General features: G+C 36.1%; 1 protein-coding gene across 2 annotated transcripts; it reads right to left on the reverse strand.

The window, feature by feature from the left end:
* Window positions 1–54: 54 nt before the first annotated feature.
* srpx2 (sushi-repeat containing protein X-linked 2) lies at window positions 55–19,740 on the reverse strand. 2 transcript variants are annotated; one of them, XM_044127887.1, is made up of 11 exons: window positions 19,651–19,740; window positions 17,398–17,471; window positions 12,150–12,224; window positions 10,576–10,767; window positions 8,498–8,674; window positions 6,259–6,382; window positions 6,058–6,179; window positions 5,789–5,968; window positions 4,312–4,445; window positions 4,095–4,216; window positions 55–1,137 (listed from the first exon to the last, which is right to left on the reverse strand). In XM_044127887.1, the coding sequence occupies exons 2-11, from the start codon at window positions 17,450–17,452 to the stop codon at window positions 957–959; spliced, it is 1,362 nt and encodes a 453-aa protein (XP_043983822.1). In that variant the 5' UTR covers window positions 17,453–17,471; window positions 19,651–19,740; the 3' UTR covers window positions 55–956. The 2 variants fall into 2 exon arrangements, with proteins under 2 accessions (XP_043983822.1, XP_043983823.1); XM_044127888.1 differs by lacking the exons at window positions 17,398–17,471; window positions 19,651–19,740 and adding an exon at window positions 14,597–14,700.
* Window positions 19,741–19,766: the final 26 nt, after the last annotated feature.

Raw genomic sequence — 19,766 nt, forward strand, 5'->3', positions numbered from 1 at the left:
AAGAAGGTGAGCATGTTCCGTCACAAAGGGGAAAAGGTAAAAAAATAAAAAATAACATGATGCCAATTAGCAAGGTTGATTTTTAAGGTCTGTCGTGAGTTAAAGCACTTCATGTAGCGAAGTTTTAACATTCTTTAAGGTCAACCAGACTTCCATGTGAACATCTCTGTTTATGAGCAACTTAGTGCTTCACATATTTTCATGTTTTTGTTGTCAACCCTAGAGGTTCTTTTTTGTTGTTTTTATTTTTTTTTAAATATGTCTAACTTTAATAATGTGAGAAAAACACAATTTTTTCTGTCAGTATTTAATACATCTGATGCAAAATAATTTTCTAAAAAATGTAGCCATTTATGTTACATGAAGACAGTCGGCATCTTGATAGAAAACCCAGGTTTCTAAGAAGATGGCCACTCCTTTAAAAAGTAAGCAAAAAGAGAAGGAATTCAACTAGAAGATAAGCAGGAAAAAGTAAGATAATTAAGAAAAGATGCTGCTTATCAAGTAATCATTAGTCAATTGATAAGATTAGTCAACTTTAAATTCATTAATCAATAACTTGCATTGCTATGTCCACCTGTCATTCCTCTTCTAATCCGTCATTTACTGGTGAACTAGATTTTTAACTCTGGGATTTAATAGTTGAACATGACATTAAAGCAAAATAGGTTATTCTAGATTTCTTGCAATAAAAAATTTTATTTCCTTATAAATTAGAATAGAATTTGCGCCTGATGTAAAGTAAAATTAAATTCCTTCCTTTCCTGCCCCAGATGTTGATTTTATATTGAACAAACAGTGCCAGCACTTCAGTCTTGTGTAACGACCCCATTTAAACATGAGGAGCTGCCCTCTGCTTTAATCCCCCCTGGAACTGGTTTCTGGTTGGCTGTTCCTCTGCATCTCGTCTAATAAACATGATGGCGTTGCCAAGACAACCGGAGAGCCTCCATAAATTAGTCACAGAAGTCTCTGTGCAGCTCCAGCCTCTCCCGTTCCTCCTCCTCCAGCAGGAAATTGTCAATGTAGGAGAACAGCTCCTCTGACGACACCGGGACGATGAAGCGCTCTCGGTCGATGCCCAGCTTGTCCAGCAGCACCATGCTGAAGTAGAATCGGGAGATTCTGAATGCTTGCCTAGAGACAGAAACAATATAAGCAATTAACAACAGAAACAGAGTCTGGTTTTATGACTTCCAAAAAGATTGATCTCTTCTACCTCTTCACTATGCTACTATTGTTTAAACACACCACTCCTGACCAAAAACAACCAATCAGAGCCAGGAGGCTGGTCTTAGCGCTGTCAATCAACCTGGTGTATTCCATGTTCAATGTGCTAATTGTGGAGAAACACAAAGCACTGCTGTTCTGCCATCATGGGGGGCTATGCTAACTAGCCAACCATTCATGGCAGGCTCTGAAGTAGCGGAGGGGAAGGTGTAAGACTGGATGAGCAGGCACACACAAGTGTGATTGACAGCGCTACAATCTTCTTCCTACATCTAGTATTTTTTTATAGAACAACAAATTGGCAAATTGGCAACAAATTGATATTTTTTGGTGTCTGGAAAATGAGCCGTTTCAAAAACCTCCTGTTAAGTGACATTCAATGAGCGCTGTGCCGTCACCTAGTAACTCCAGCCCCGTTACCTAGCAACCCAAGTGGAACTCCAGCACGTTTGGTTTTACCACTGTATACACTGTACAATGGCTGCTGGAAACAACAAGTGTTTTGTTGTTGATTTAACATCCAGAAACCACTTTGCTGCATTTTTGTTGGTTGTGCAGTTGGCTCTACTTCTGCTTTTCAAAGATGTGTGGATGAATAATTGCGTATCTGTTTGCAGCCATTTTCACGTGCGAGTGTAAACGTTGAGTTAAGTGGGCGTGGCCAGCAGCAGCATATTTGGATTTAAAGTTTAGATGTCCTAAAATAGGTCATTATGAACTGATCGGACTAAAATTTGTTTATGTAAGAATTATTTTGTACAGAAAATGTAATGAACTCGTTTTGTACAGGCCATAGACCTTTACTAACCTGTTCCAGGAAGCAAAATATGTCACCTTTAACACATCTACTTAAATTTTTTTTGTCACTGACGCTACTGCCAGACATGTTGGACAAAGTTTGGCTCTTCTCTTTTATTCCCTACCCTGCAGCGCCTTGTCTTTAACTACCACTCTCTGTGTTCAGTCCTGTGAAGCTGTGGATTCATGAGTCAGGGTAAAGACTGGATGTTTGGAGATTTTCCAGTCTGGAAAGAATGAGAGGGGCTCCATTCTCAATTTACACAGTTATTGGAAAGAAGTCTGAGCCTGGAGTTCTCCTAGGAGGAATTAGTGTGTTTCTGGTGCAAAGTTGAGACTTTTTTTAAAACTCAGTAGACCAAAGCTTGTTTAAATTATGTTTCTTTGAAGATGGCTAACTATATAATGGATAAGAGTAACATACTCTCTTAAGTGAGTGTTTTCTTGACATTAAAGGAGACTGTTGCGAGTTTTTCAGACACATAGTGCCATTTTACAGCATAATTAAGTAACTATGTTGCCTTCATGCTGTATATAGTATATAAACTAACTTGAAAAACAATGGATTATATAGAACAGGAAAAGATTTTGCTTCTGGTTGTTTTATTAAAGATGAATGTAGCTGTATGGCTGCGTTACAGAAGACTGTAAATAGTAAGACTGCATAATCATAAATTAATTGTATAGATGTAATTTTGAAATAGAAGAAATTGTGAGATGAGTAAAAATTTGAGACAACTAAGTTAGGTTTAATAAACTGTCTTCTTCCTGCTCCTTTTCTGGATATGGACGATTTCATGTTTGATTATTGTTGTTATACTTTTTTTCGTTTCTTATTAATTGTTTTAGTTCTCTGACATTTTACGTGTTTGAAATTAGGGCTGAAACGATTCCTCAGTACCTCGATTATTAAAATTCCTCGAGGAAAATTTATCTCCCTCAAAGCTTCGTTAAATTATATTTTATTATTTAGCGCACCATGTTCCGGCTGGGTTATTAATTACTCAGTTAATCGTAAGAATAATCGATAGATTAATCGATTACTAAAATATTAGTTTACAACAGCCATACTTGAAATGAATACATATTTAATTTAATTTAATTTCTGATGCTTTAAAATTGGCCCCTGTCTCTTTAAGAACCTCTTACTCTTTCCAATAAAAGCAACACTCCATTTACATTATTGATGAGGGAACGATAAGGTTGGGCATTTCCCGTATCATTTATTGTGAAATATAAATGATAAACAATTGTTTATTTTTCACAATCAATGAAAAAAAACATTGTCAAAATTTGATGATTTGACGATTTTGATATCGTCAAAATTCCTATCCTGATTTTTCGAGTTTTGCTAAATCTTTTTAATTCTTATTTTATAAGCAATAATCTTGAGGATCAGTAGCTGTTATGGTTGTCCTGAAAACAAATTTCATTTGGATTGTATTATTTGCATTTTGTCACAGATGTATTGACATGAAGCTCATAGCTGTTTCCGTTCCTGTCTAATGAATTGTTGGAATATTGCCTTTTACAATTTGCATCTACTCCATCAGTATTGAGCATTGTAGCTCACTCTGTTGAGTATTGGTCACTAATTATTCAACCCCCATCAAGAAGATGGGGGTTGAATAAGAATCTGGATTTATTGTCAGCACAATAAATTTCAATTGATGTTAAAAAAAAAGACTAAAATATCATTTTTTAAACTATTTTCTGCCTTGTTTTTTCCATGAGAGCATCCAAAAATATCAGTAGTCATGAATATAATTAAATAAAATTTCTATGTGCAGTTTAGTAAAATAAATCACATTTCTTTATGTAAATGACATCCTGAAGAATCTATAGGATCTTTGATCTATGTCAAAATTCTTATTATTATTGTCACAAAATATTGTGAAACAATTCTAGGAAATGACATTATAACATGATAAAAGAGATCAAAAATGTTGATTTTGTGTAATATTTCCCCAATAAGACGTGAAGAGAAAATACTCCTTACTTGTAAAGATATATATGTTTTTGTTAATTAGTTAATTTTCTCTGAATGAACCATAAATAGGTCTCACCTCAAACCCTCGATGACGTCCGACTGCAGCAGATTTTCTTTGATGCGTCCTGTCTCATGCGGCGGGGAGCCCAGCAGCTCAACCACTGTGACGTGTCGAAGGTCCAACCCACAGTCAGATTTCTGGGCAAAAGAAAAACCTGTTAGTTACAACACTGCAAAAAAAAAAAAAAACACACCTGTAAAACACTGTAGAAATCAGAGCGACGGTTCCTCACCTGGATCATGATGTTCTGCAGCTGGTAGTCCGGGTCGGATATGTTGGGCGCCGACATGATCAGCAGCCTCCTCTTTTCATAGAACTGATCCAGGAGAGCGCCGAATGTCTGTACGCTGAACTTAAACTCCATCGCTGCAAATTAAACAATAATTTACAACCTACAGCACACAAATACTACAATGTTTGCACAAATCTATCAAAGCTTTTAAAATGGTTTATGATCTTTTCCAAAGCAATGGGAGTAAAGAGCCTGTTTACGACCTCCACACCACCAGGGGTCCCCCAAGAGCAAAAGGCTAGTATATACATATATATATATATATACAGCTCTTGGAAAAATTAAGAGACCACATAAAAATGATCAGTTTTACTTTTTATAGACATATGTTTGAGTAAAATGAAATTCCAAGCAAAAATGTAGTATTTATTTACAGAAAATGACCTGCGACAGACTGGCGACCTGTCCAGGGTGACCCCACCTCTCGCCCGAAACATAGCTGGAGAGGAACCAGCAACCCTCCCGACCCCATTAGGGACAAGGGTGAAAATGGATGGATGTATGGATTTACAGAAAATGAGAAATGGTCAAAATAATGAAAAAGTTGCAGCACTTTCAGACCTCAAATAATCCAAGGAAAACAAGTTCATATTCATTTCGAAACAATAATACTAATGTTTTAACTCAGAAATCAGTATTTGGTGGAATAACCAGGAGGTTTTCAATGAGGTTCAGTGCAGTGGGCTCTTGATGTTTTTCAGAGCTGTAGGTTTATGAACTCTGGCACAGTTTGAATACATATAGGAATGCAAAGCGAACCAGAGAGCACTCCAAAAGCAGGAAGTGGACTACAGCGCAGGGAATTCTGGGTAAATGCAACCAAAACAAATGCGCAAGTCTGGCGCTAGCAGCAGAAATAGCTCATGTTCGTTTACCAACGACCTTCTACAACCACTAACATCTGACGCAGCTTGACTTTTGTTTACATTTTGCAAAGAAAGAAATCATGCTCAATATCTTCTTCTGTGGTTTTTATGTTGTTTCCTTCAGTAGTCCTTGATGCAGCGCCAGTGCAGGCGAGGAGGGGATCAGGTTTTTTGGAGGGTTTGGATCATTTGAGACAGTGCAGTGTGAAAGCGAACTGCAGCAGCTGAAAATGTAACAAATGTTGCAATTTTGGCCCCCAGTCGAACCAAGTCCACCAGACTATCAGCTGTGAAAACATCCTAAATGTACAAGACTCAAAACATGTCTCAAAACATGTATGAGCTAATCCCAAATCAAAGTTCAAAGGTCTCTGGTATTGAAAAAATTTTAAACTCGCCAGATAACCCTGTTCCATCATTTCTCAAAAAGTTACACATTATCCAGATTTTAACACATTTCCCAAAGATTCATGCTATAAAACACTCATCTAAATTCATTTATTGATTCACCTTTTAAACTGCTGCTGTGTGTTTTGTGTGACTCTACTCACGGACACACTCAGCCGGTCCTCCGCTCCAGCTGCGGTTGAACTGGCAGACTCGGCTAGACGCTCCCTGGCGCTCATATCCGCCGTCGCAGAGGTATTCACACTCTGCGCCGTAGTTATTCCCATCAGACGAGCAGATGAGGTAACCGTGTAGCGGCGGCGGCAGCTCTGGACACCTTCTCACTGAGACAGAGTGGAAAAACGTCTGTGTCAGCTCCATGTGTAGGAGCTTGAATCACTTCATGAGAGGAAAAAAACCCTTGGCCGCTTACCCTCAACACGTACAATAAACTTGCAGGCAGCTCTGTTCCTGGCCTGATCATACACTTTGTATCTGATGACATGCAGTCCCTCTTTAAACTCGGAGCCGGGCTGCTGGTCCACTAACACCACACTGCACAGCAGAGCGACAGGAGAGAGTCGAGTGTTTATTTAAAAGTGAAGAAGAAGCAGCAAAGAGAAAATAAACTTACTTAAGGTATTTGTCTGCAGTATCAGTGGCAGCTGGGGGGTCCCAGCTCACTCTGGCGGTGAGCTTCCCAGGTTCAGCCACTTTCAGTCTGGATGGTGGACACCTGATCTTCGGAGGGTCGGTATCTGAAATAAAATGTTGATCACCACAAAAAACAGATACAAGATATACCTTTTATTATTGCAAGATCTGCAGCTATGCATTTCTATTCATCTTTCATAGTCCTTCCTGTTTGTCTCTCATCATGTTACCATAGGTGACCTAACCTTGAACAGGTTAGTGTTGCTCTATAGCTAAACAGAGCATGTTCATTACATTTCTTCCACAAAATCATTCTTAGACAATGAGATTTTAATCTGGTCAGTTCTACCTATTTCAGCTGTTTTAGGGCCTCTTGTCACTTTAAATCCAAACAATCTGCTGCTGGCAACAACCTCCAATCCAATGTCTACACTTGCATGTGAAAATGGCTGCAAATAGATGCACAATTATACTACCGTACATCTCTGAAAAGCAGAAGTGGAGCCTCCTGCACAACCAACAAGAACACAGCAAGTGGTTTCTGAATGATAACAACACACTTGTCTTTTCCAGCAGTCATTGTACAGGGGATAGAACGGTAAAACCTGCCAACCAAAAGTGTTGGAGCTCCTCTTGGGTTGCTAGGTAACAGAGAGGGTTGGCTGGGGTTTGCTAGCTGACGGCGCAGTGCGTGTCGAGTGTAACTCAACAATCAGGTTTTTGAAACAGCTCAATTTCGAAACATTAAAAAACCTTAACTTTATGCCAAAAAAATGTTTGGGTGTTCGTTTTTTTTTTTACACGAATGGAAGTACAAACGTCACGTGCAAAATGTGACGTTTGTGTAATAGATCCCATTTAAGATGTTAAAAACCGGCAAATATAATTTTAACAGCTATTCAGTAGTGGTCAGGCTTATAACTAGGGGCAGTAAATTAATCTCCAAGTCCAAGAAATATGCCGTAAAGTTAGCAGAATGCAGCCAAAATGGGCCATAAAATAAATAATTTTTAATTTGGAATACTAAATTCAGTCATGGATGCATCGCACAATGTCCACCAAAGACAAAAAAGTTGTGATGGTAAAGTGTGTGAATTAATAAAATTTTGCTTTATGGTGATTTATCATGTGAGATCTAGTAGACCAGCACCCAAAGGACAGATTTAAGCTATAAAACCTCTTTGTGTCAAACTAACACAGAAAAACAACAAAGATTCTGGCAGCTTTGAGAGAGAAAAGGTAATTTCTCCTGCGGTTCTGCCAGCATTATTCCTCCTAAAAGTGTCATCAGAAAACCCTTCTTTAGATTAAAAAGCAGTGATTGTATAAGTCTCATTTTTTCCCACCTAACCATTCTATGTTTTACTAATTTTTCTGTCAAAACAATAGTCCAGAATCAAGTTTGTCAAGCTGCTTAAACTCTGATGTTTGCAGTTAGTTTTCCCATGAAAATGTAATTTTGTCCTAAAAAACCGTTTCATGCTAACACTACACATGTTGGGTGGTACAGCAGTTAAAACTTTGTCTGTCATTTAGCTCAGACACAGAGAAAATAAATAATAAAATCTGAAGTTAGTTATCTCATAAGCTCTTCTGTTTATCGCCTGATTATATTATCTTTGTATCAGAAGCTCTTGCTACAATTATTAAACATATTCTCATTAAATTATTTTTTTAATTTATGTAAAACATGAATCCATCTGACACTGCAGATCCAGATTATGTGTTGTCATCCAAATATAGTGTTCACTTCCTGTTTTTTACTGCTAATATGTGTTTTTAGAATGATTTATTTGCTTTTAGAAACAACGACAAGGCCTAAATATGCTTTATTTATATTTTATGATTTTAATAAGTAAAGATTTATGGGTCTAAAATTTGGTATTTAGCCCTTCAGAGAACAAAGTCACATAAGATAAACAGACAACACGGTTAAGTGACGCTAATGCTAATTCATAAAACTTGGTGAAGTTTTACGAAGTGTTTTGTGGAAAAGGCAACAGCTTTTATTTCAGGAGTAGAACATGAAAAGTAACTGCGGGCTGCGGTTTGGATCCACTCAGGAAATTAGTCAGTGTCTGTGAAACCGTTAGAGCAAACACATATGAGCTCGTTTCGAGAAAGGAATCTCAGAAAGTTACACAATAGCACAATTGGATCTGAGTTCAAGCTGCACTTCACAGAATTTTAAAAGTTTGGACATCTTAAAGAAACCCAACCTGAACACTCCGGCTGCACGCCGCTCCACGAACCCCGGTGCAGGCAGGTGCGTGAGTGTTCCCCCTCGATGCGATAGCCGGGTCGACAGGTAAAGTCACACCTGGAGTCCACAAAGAAGCCCTGAGTGCAGGAGTATCTGCCCTGTGGGATGAGGGGCAGGACATGGCAACGAATCCCTGCAGAAACATCAACACACATTCACTGCAGTCATATTTAGACCCTGTTTTACACTGCAAAAACACAAGATCTTACCAAGATTTCTGGTTTATGTTCTAGTGCAAATACCTTGTACACTGGAAATAAAATACAACTTACTTACAAGTGACTTTTCAGCAAGATATAAGAACTTATTTTGAGCCAAGAATCCTTAATATTGATTAAAAAGTCCTAGTTCAACTGCCAGGTTGTTTTACTTATAACAAGAGATTTTTCTCAGGTTTTTAGTGAAATAATCTGCCAATAGAAAAGCAAATTTTCATCAATATTAAGAAATAATTGACTCAAAACAACCTCTTAGATCTTTCTGGAAAGTATTATTTTTGTTTTATTTCAAGTGTACTAAGATATTTGGACAACAACCTGAACCAGGAATACTTGATAAGTATTTTTTTAAGTGTATGATTTACAGATCAAATTTCAACCAGGAAATATTATTTATGGCCTTTTTCTTCCTGCAGAACCTCTCATCAGCTCTGAAATTATATTTTTGTCTTGTTTATTTATTCTAATTTAAGGCTGAAACAAATAAGTATTTTAGTAATCAAATATTCTGTCAATTATTCTGACGATTAATCGATTAATCAGATAAAAAATTGGCACATCATACATATTTTCATTTAACCTCTTAAGCTTTTTCATCAATATTTGAAATACATTAAAAGATGCTGCGACAGACTGGCGTCCTGTCCAGGGTGACCCCGCCTCTCGCCCGAAACGTTCGCTGGAGAGGCACCAGCAACCCTCCAGAACCCAATAGGATCAAGGAATGAACGGACGGACATTAAAAGATGCAAATAAATAATTCAATTCCTTTGTAAATGATAAAATAATAATTTTATTGCCTAGAATATGATACCATTCCTTTAGTGAATTTGAACTGGGCGAAGCTAAAACTATGTTTTGGATTAAACAGAATTATAAATAATGGTGTTTTTTTATCCTAAATGGAAATTGTTTAGATATTTTTGTACAGTTTTGATTTAATTACTGATCTAAATATGTTGTTTCTTAATCGAATGGCCTTCTGAGAGTCTGAATTCTTCAGTTAATAATTAATCGATTACTAACTTAGTTAACAATATTTCAGTAATAGATTAATCACGATTAATCTGATTAATCGTTTCAGCGTTATTCTAATTTCATGATCATTTCAAGCGGTACATTCAGAAAACTTTCTGTTATTCCATTTTACTGGCTGTCAAATCCATGGAACAATGTAAGGAGAAGCAACTCTACATAAAGCACAATTATTCACTGATGTCTGCTGTAATAATGTTTTTGGTTGTTTGGCAGTTTGGCAGTTTGATAAGTTTCATTCTGTTACAATCTGAAGTGTAAATTCTTACTCATGCTCTTTTTATTTCTTCACATCTGGTTGACTGAAATTTATCCTTCGCGTGTCTAAACAAAGCCTCCTTGAAACGCCTGCAGGTTGTTCTGTCAGACTCATGACTAACTATTTGTAAGTCGCACTGTTTCTGTTTCCCAGCTCTGGTTTTTCATTAACGTCTCATTTCAGGATCAGTATAGACTTTTAAAGCATTCGATAGACGAGCTCTAGCATGCATAAGAAACAGCATGCAGAGCATTTCCAATGGAGGGCTCTGAATTAAGTTCATTAAGTTCAAATAAAATATTATTCCTTTACTTTTTGCTTTATTGTTTTAAAATAGGGCTGAAACGATTAATGGTGATGAATTATATAAATAATCGTAAACTTATTTAGTAATCGATTAATCATTAACTGGAGTAAACGGACTCTAAAAAGGCCTCTTGCTGAAAGAACATATTCAGAGCAGTAATTAACAAGGCCTCAGATTCATATTGTGGATCATAAAGAATAAAAGTGTCCACGTACTGCGGCAGTAAGCCGACCCGGACCAGAGGCGGTTGGCGAGGCACTGAATCGACCTTCTGCCCAGCAGTCGGTAGCCTCGGTCGCAGGTCATCTCACACCGGGTGCCCAGCAAACCCCTGTGGGCGCCGCCGCGAGCGGACCGGCACGACACCTCACCATTAGGCAGATGTGGAGAGCGACACCAGTTTGGGTCTGTTTTCAAAGAAGAAGGAAAGACATACAAAGAAAAATAATTTATTGTTGTTATTACTTAGTATTATAGTATTCTTCATTTCTGTCACTAATGAAGATAATTTTATGTCATCTGATCAATTCTTAGGAAAATTCCTCCAAAATCCAAGGAAAGAACTGAAAAAGCAGTCCGTCTAAAAAGGTTAGAAAATCTGCAAAATGGAGCAACTGTTAAATGTACAAAATTATTCCTGTGCAACAAAACAGCTTAAAACAACAACATTCATATTTTATGCCAATTTGTCTAATAAGTTAAACTCAGTTTCTATATTTAACAAAAGGTTAAAATTGTAAAAAATGTGACAATATTTGATGTTTTCTAAGGTAAAAATGTCAGACTGCACAACATATTACACGTTTACTGTCATTATGTAAATCTTCAATAATTGTTAGCTAATTATTTATTTTATTCCAGATCTCTAATTATGTTATATTTTGGTGACACTTCTTATTTTATGCAAGATTTGGTTTTAGAAGCAAAATATGCTGTAAGATGTCCAAAGCATTAAGGAATTAAAACAAACATCAATAGCCAGAATAAACTTTATCCAAAGAAATATCTTTTTGAGAAGAAAATATTAAAAATTAGTTATCTGGGATTCATGTTTTTATAAACCCAAAGCAGAAATATATTAACACTTCTTAATTATCACTTAAAAGTATTATGCTTCCTTGAACACTTTGGAATGGGTCTATGATGATACAAAACATAAAAATAATTCTTACAATGAGATTTCAGTCTGCTTAGTTCTGCCTAATTTGAGCTCCTTTCAGAAAATGCTGAGCAAGCCTGCTGGAGTTCCACTGGAGTTGCTAGGTAACAGGGCTGGGCTTAGCTGGGGTTGCTAGGTAACGTTACAGTTCCTTTTTGGTTATGACTCAACAACTGAGAGGTTTTTGAATCAGCTTGTTTTCCAGACACCAAAAAACATTAAATTACTGACGACAAAAAACAGCAGGAAGTTTATTTTAAGTGCTTGGATTGTTTTCAGAAGCAACAAAAAACATCCAAAATGTGAATTTTTCAATTTGATGTAACAACCATTGTAAACATCAAATTTTAATCATAATCAATATGTATATATAAAGCATAGAGAGGTGTATTTGCCTCAAATAATGCTGCCTTAAATATTATTATTAGTCTCTAGAGCTGTGCGTTTTAAATGTTGATTATATATTTAATGTTCTGAGCAATATCTGTCAACTATCATTATATGCTAATTGTTATTTATTATCGTTGTTATTGTGTGCAATAATGGGACAAACTAAATTCCCCCGCCTTTAGGGCATCAATAAAGTATTATTACTATAATTATTATTAGTAATATTATACACATTTGCACCTTTGTAGTCCAGCTGGGGAGTGAAGTCTTCCTCTATGAAGTCACTGTAGCTGTCGTAGTCTGTTGTGGCTCCCGCTGCAATGTGGAGACATAAAACACATTTTCAAACATGTCTGAAATGTTTCAAGTGAATGTAGGTGAAACAGATGAATATTACGTGTTGAGAACAGAAAATGAGTGTAACAGAGAGACAGGCGGGCATGTAAGCGCTTCCCCTCACATTGGCTCATTTCCTGTGACTTTAATGGAGGAAATGTCTGGTTTTCAAATCAGGGAGGATGATGGAAACTTGTGAAAGTTTTAAAACTGTGTGAAAAGCTCCAAGATCATTCTCACAGACGCAAACGTAAATACTAAACAGAAAAACTTGATTTAATGTGTAAAAATTTGATTGTGTTTCAGTTTTATTGCATTGTGATTCTAATAACCTTATTTAAAAGTTTAAATTTCACTACATTTTTGTAGTGCAACAGTTATTTTAAATTATTTTACCTGTCTAACTAGATTTAAAGCTATATTTATCTCCCTGTCATCATTAATTTGTTTAGAGAATTGATTAAATTTAGATTTGGAAGCTGTTTCACTAAAATCTTCATATTTACTTATTTCTTGACAACTTTGCTTCATGCATTAAAAATCTTCATAAAATACAACCACAAATCAGAAGAGGCTCATTTACAGATCAATATGAAAATTTTCAAGAAATAACCTGTAAGCCTGCATTAAATATACTTGGACGGTTCTACACAGAACGGATAGAAAACTAAATCAATTTCTTATGATGATATGCACTGGCACAGAAACTGTAGCTAATTAGTTCTTTGGACCAATTTCATATTTTACCTTCACAGTTTTATTTTAATAATGAATTATAAATTAAGGTGTTAGGTGTTGCAGTTTTATGATTTTTAGTTTTGTGTTATTCATTTGTTTGTTTGTTTAATGTTTTGTTCCTTATTATATTCAATAAAATATTGTAGTTTTGTATTTTTTATTTGTTTATTTTTAAGTTTCATTCTTATTTTGAGTTTTAATAAAAATATTGCCCTGTTTAGTGTTTTTTAGTTTCATTCTTTTGTTGTGCCTCCATGAAAAATCTCTGATTCCCTCACAGATTCAAATTTTTGTGTTAAAAATGTTATTTATTTATATTTCCTTTACTTCTAGACCAAAAGTAGACCACATCATTTTAAAAATAATAAATAAATAAATCACAAACCAAACATTTTGACTCCAATGTTTAAAAAAAAAGCTGGAGATGTATTGTGTCACTATATGTTAGAGCTGACATATTCAAACATCACATACGATTTTAACTCATAACAAACATTTGGCTTGCAGATGTTTATCTTGTAGTCTGAGGCATATACTCTGTTCTTCTGTCTTTTTTTATTTTATATGTCGTGTTTTATTCGCTGTAGGCAGAAAATAATCAAATAAAGACTTGAAAACATCCGTCTGAGTCTAATTAATCGATGTAATGGATTTCATTTAGTGAACTAAGCTGCTGAAATGAATGGACTTTTTAACAATGTGACTTGTATGACTGAGTACAATATGGGATGTCTTCAGCCTCACGTTATAAAATACTTCATCTGATGACAAATGTGGAAACCCAGTACATTTTCATTATTCTATTAAAGCCTCGTTGTGTATCTTATTGCACACCAGCACATGTATTTCACTCTGCAGCCGCCCTAACTTCTCTGCAGCTGTTTCACGCTCATTATGCCCTTTGAAAGTCTGACTCCATGTTTGGAGCTGGATGCCAGAGTTTCCTCCCCCCATCTCAGGCCTCATTCCTGCTCCATTTCCTTTCTCCAACTGGAAGGTCGCTTCAACAACATGTTCTCTTAATAAGGATGCCTCACATCCAGCCGGCAGATTGTTTCTAAAAGCAGAAGACTTTTAGATTAAAGCTGTCATCAGCATTTTTCCTCATAATGAGCTCTGTGTTCCTCTCTTTCCCCCAGGCTAATGTAGCCCCCTCTTCCTCTCAGAGCATTAGTCACACAGGAAATAAACACTCAGCTCATCTGATACTATGCAAGATTCAAGAAGCAGCAGACTTAAAGCGGCATGAACCATGAGGGCATTCAAACGGCTCGTCCTTTAATTCACATTTTGTACTTTCTTTAGGTCTCAACTGCTTTTAAAACGCGCTTAAAATACACCCCGCCTTTTTAAGAATCTGGAAAACAGCCCGTTTCAAAAACCTCAGCCGTTACCTAGCAACCTCAGCCACGCTAGCTCCGTTACCTAGGAACCCAGGCGGAGCACGATTGGTCAGTTAGTTTATGTGATATAAACTATTTTTTTCGTTTCCAAATATACACAACTTTTATGTGATCTTCTAATGTGAACCCCAAACAACCTAATAGTGCGCACTAACGTTTCATGCTCAGTATTTGCGGAAGTAAACGCAAGATGCTAACAGTGGAGCATACCTTGAGATTTAAACATTTTTATCCAACCGCAGCTAGCACATGACCTAATCCTCATTACCGTCCGCCATGGCTGTGTTTTTCTTCCTGACTGCCCGTATCAGGACGCAGAATAGTGACGTTCAGGTCGAGTATCAATGACGTTCAGATCGGTTTTTAAAAATCAGATACATATTGGATTAGGAGCACATATCCAAATGGCGTGGGTCGCATTTGTTAAAATCCAATCTGTGTTATTTAGACTGTCATAATAATCTCAGATAAAGGTTGCATTAAAGGAAAAATAATTAAAAATCAGATTTGGGTTACTTCAGGCTGCAGTGTGAATGTAGACTTTGTTAGTCTAAAAGCCTGTTAAGCTCTTCTCTCTGTCTAATGTTGGTTTTTTGACTCCTTTGCCTTTTAATGATTTTAGTTTTATTTTTTTCCTTGTAAAGTAGAGAGTGCTGTTGGAAACAGGCTATAAATATATAAATCTAATGATTTTGATCTTACCATTCAGAAACCACTTGCTGTGTTCTTGTGGTTGTGCAGGAGGCTCTACTAATGCTTTTCACAGATGTATGATAGTATAATTGTTCATCTGTTTGCAGCCAAATTCACATGAGCGTGTAAAAGTTGAGTTTGGGAGTGTGGCCAGCAACAGCTTAATTGGATTTAAAGTGACAGAGGCCCTAAGACAACCCATTCTGAAAGGAGCTCTAAATAAACAGAACTAAAATCTCTTAATCTAATGATTTTGTGCATAAAATGCCATGAAAATGTTTAGTATCACTCATAAGCCTGTCCTAACCTGTTCAAGGAAGCTTTACCTTTATAACTGCCCTGAGTCTGGCTCTGGGGCCTCATGGATCAAATGGTGCAGTATACCCAAACAATGGCACTGTGAGTCCACTTCCTCTCTAATGACAAAGAGAAACGACCAGCGTCCTTTCAATCGCCTGAGTCCCTGTGTGTTCCTGGCAGTTTTTAGGTGTGGCTGTTATCTTGCAGGATTACATGAAGCCTCACTGAGGGAGAGGGTATGGGGAGCTCCTCAGTATTTAACTGGTAGTGATTGGAGCAGAGCTGTAATTAAATCACCTGTCCAGTGAGCACAGAGGAGCACCTGAGGATGAGAGAGGGAAGTTAAACTACAGCTTAACCCGATAAAACAAGAGACAATTGGCGGGAAAAATTTTATTTTTAAAAGTGACCTATTATGCTTCCTTGAACAGGTTAGAGTAGATCTACAAAACATGTTCATTACATTTTTATCCCCAGAAAATCCTTTTTAGTTAAAATATTTTATTCTAGTCAGTTGTATTTATTTTGATCTCCTCTCATAAGGAGCTGATTTAGGACGTCTTGCTGGCCACACCTCCCAACTCAACATTTACACTCACATATGAAAATGGCTGCAAACAGATGTACAATTATACAACCATACATTTTTGAAAAGCAGAAGTAGAGCTCCCTGCACAACACCAAAACACTTGTCTTTTCCAGCAGCCATTGTACAGAACATACAGTGGTAAAACCAACTGACCAAAGGTGCTGGAGCTCCACTCCACTATTGGGCTGGGCTTCGTTGCTAGGTAACTGGGAAGTGCCTGCTGATTTGTGACGTTACATTAAGAAGGTTTTTGAAACGACTCATTTTACAGACACCAAAAACATTAACATATTTAAGCCCTTGGGCTAGTTTTAGAAGCAGTAGAAACTCAAATTGAACAACAAGAAAGCAAAAAAAAAAAATGAAATCAAATCCGGTATGAAAAAAATTACGATTTTATTTTGAAACCTTAAAAGTATCCCTCCTTGAATCTAATAAACAATCTGCCGATTAGGGTAATGGTGAGGAGGCCTTCCAACCTCAAAGACAAATCAACATACCAATGGAAACAAAAACATATGCTGTTTTGTCTATTAATGCAAGAACATTTTCAGGACACTTAATGACAAAAAAAACTGTAAGGATTTTGTCTATGGAACATTAAGACGCTTGAGTGTAAAAGTGTGTTTGATGGGTTAATGTTTAATTTATCCTGACTGGAGCCTGGCCAGTTGCATGCTGGGGGACGCTGAGGAGCAGCTCTTCATTCCTGCAAGGAAGATGGGCTCATTGTGCAGTCAGCACATCTGCGTCTAATACAAATGTTGTTTCTGTTGAGATGAAGGCGGTTTACTGCTGCAGTAGCAAGAGGCGAAAGATGAGCTGCTGTAATTACCTCCAGAAATCCCACATACAGCATTAAACTGCATATTTCAACACACTGAAAGACATGCAAAACATTTTAAGACTCTTACAAACTAAATGTTAATGCACCTAATTTTATTACAAGGTAAATGAGAGCCATATAATGTCATGCATCATTGTCAGTTTAATTACTTTAAATTATTTGGAAGTAATTGATTACTAACTGTTAATGATATTTCTTTTGTTTCCTTCTGGTTTTGTCTTGTTTTATGTCCTTTTTTTACTATGGTCTCTGTAATCTCATGCGACATGCAATTAAATACACATATATATATTTCTAAAATGTTTTCTGATTTCTTTTTCTTGAGAGGGAAAGTTACACATTCTTGCTGTAGTAAAATCGGGCAGTGGGGTAGTAATTTGAGGTTCAACACTGTAATCTTTAGCCTAAAGCAACATTTGTGTAATTTAAAAATCACTTACGCAATAAACTAGGTTTTTATACAATTAAAGCAACGATTTTTTTTTTTGTCATTAAGTGTCCTAAAAATGTTCTTGCACTAATTTTACAATAATAAAAAAGTTATAGATCTGCTATGAGATCTTTTGTAGCTTCTGAACTCACCTGAGAAGAAGAATAAGATGAACGCAGCAGCAGCAACACATCGGTTGGTTGGCATGGCAGTAATCACGATTCCTCTGCAGGCGGAAAATAAAAGCGATTGTTTTGTTTTGTGTAGGGAGATTCTGGAAGAAATTATTACAGAAAAATCTGGAAAGGTTTCCAAAGTTGTTTGGTAAAGAGCCTTTAAAAATCTTGAGTTCGCCTGAACCCCGATGAGGAAAAAAAGAGGCTCCTGAAGAGGAAAAGTTTTTCAGTAAGTAAAGTGAGAAGGTAAAACCAGTAGGTGGCGCCCTCGGGCTTCAATGCATGCACGTTTCCTCCCCTCTGCTGCATTAAACATGATGAATCGAGCATTTAACCCCACAAGCTGCATAGAGAGGATTAAAATGCAGAACCAACACATTAACCCAGTAGTTCCCATGGTGTGGGGCGCCCCCCCTAGGGGGGGGGGGGGCGCAGTGCCATTGCAGGGGGGCGGGGAGGGGGAGCGGTGTGGATGAATGAAAAACAAGAAAAACTGTTACACAAAAGTGTTTCACTGTAAAGATCGTTTGTAGTGTGTTTTATTGCAACCTGAAGTGTGAAATAAACTTCAGTGGAGTTTGAAAACAAAATATGTATTTAGATTCATGTCTGGTTGAACGATGTGTGTGCCCAGTTGATTTTTGTTTTCTTTTATTAAACCGATTGTTTTGTTTTGTGCAGGGAGATTCTAGAAGAAATCCCTTCTAGATTTCTATTGTATTGGTTATTGTAGTCCGTAGGGGGGCAGAAGAAAATCTTTGGGAACCACTGCATTAACCCGTGAGCTTCAATAGTGATTTTTCTTCTTTAACATTTACATTAATACAACTTTGCTGAGGTTAAAATTTTAACAACAATGTAGTTTTTTTTTTTTTTAGGTCACAACTGCTTTAAGCATTAAATCTGAAAATAGTAGACACTAATTAAATCAAATAATAATCAGCTACTCCTGAAACATATTGTTGTGATTTTAGATATTGCTTAATTTGTAAACATCCTGTTAGATAATACTGTAGCTTAATTTAGTAGCTATGGAACTGGTCTAAATAAAAAAGTGTAGAAAGTAAAACCGATAATTTTAAAGGCCATGTTTCACTGAGTGCCACGTTGTAATAATTTTATTTACGTGGGTCACTTCACCGCAGCGGAGACGTCAAGGCGAGCTTCGTCATACGGATAACGGTCCTACTACTGTCAGAATAAAAGCACATGGCTATAAAGAAGTAAAAAAAAAAAAAATGCAGATTTTTGTAAAAATACTTGCAAAAACAAGTATTTTTGTTTTGGAAGCATATAGGTGATCGTAAAATTCTGAAAAATAAATATCTTCATATTTTACAATTTCAGTTTCAATTAAAGAAATTGAAACTGGGAAAAAAAGGATGTGCAACTGAAAAAATGTTTACAACTACTTTTTAAGTTTGAATCTTTTCAGTTTAACTTGTTTGTGTTTTATACAAACTTTAGCTCCATAATTTTATACGTCTTTGCCAAAATAAAAACTGTAAAAAATATCATTTGACCCCAAAAAGCATTGACAACATAGAGGAGAAAAATGGCAAAGTCTACTAAAAATCCAGTGGAACAATGTGTTGAACAGCTGAGGTTAAATATTGAATCCTTTTAAAATAATTTTATTGATGTATTGTTATTTTTCTGGACACAATTGGATGATTCTGATGACGGGATTTGCCTTAAAATCCTTTAAAGGCTATAACTTTTGCTTTTGTACACATTTTTTATCACACTTTTTCTTTCCACTAAACTATGAAATAATATGCTTGGATACAGATGTCTACACACAGTCAGCCTCTTCAGCTTTCCAGCGAACATATTCTGTAACATTTCTAGTCCTTCTTAATAATAAATAAACACAACATAATGCTTAAAATTTAGAATAAATAATGGAATAGAAACATTCTTGAAATATTGTTGTTATTGTCTCAACAAGGAAATTCTGGTGTAACAACAGTACTAGATATTTTTTAAAAGTTCTTAAATGGTTAAAAAATATATAAAAATTTATATAATAAACTATATTAACATTAAAAACAAACATAGTAATTGTAATCATAATCTGTACAAGAGTAAAAGTTAGGAAATACTGTGCAGTTATTTGAAATAATCAAATAATTAAAAATGTCAAACTAACAATCCAAAAATGTGCAAGAAATAATCTGCGTAATAAACATTTTTATTTTATTTTATTTAAAAAAATAATATACTTACCTTAAAATCTGAATGATGCTCTAATTTTTTCATAAGGATCAATAGGATTTTCACTAACAACCTTTCCATCAAATCCTCCTTTGCTTAGCGCTTTTATTTTGTTAACTACTTCCTGT

Source organism: Gambusia affinis, linkage group LG09 (genome assembly GCF_019740435.1).
Source record: "Gambusia affinis linkage group LG09, SWU_Gaff_1.0, whole genome shotgun sequence".
Classification (NCBI taxonomy): Eukaryota; Metazoa; Chordata; class Actinopteri; order Cyprinodontiformes; family Poeciliidae; genus Gambusia; species Gambusia affinis.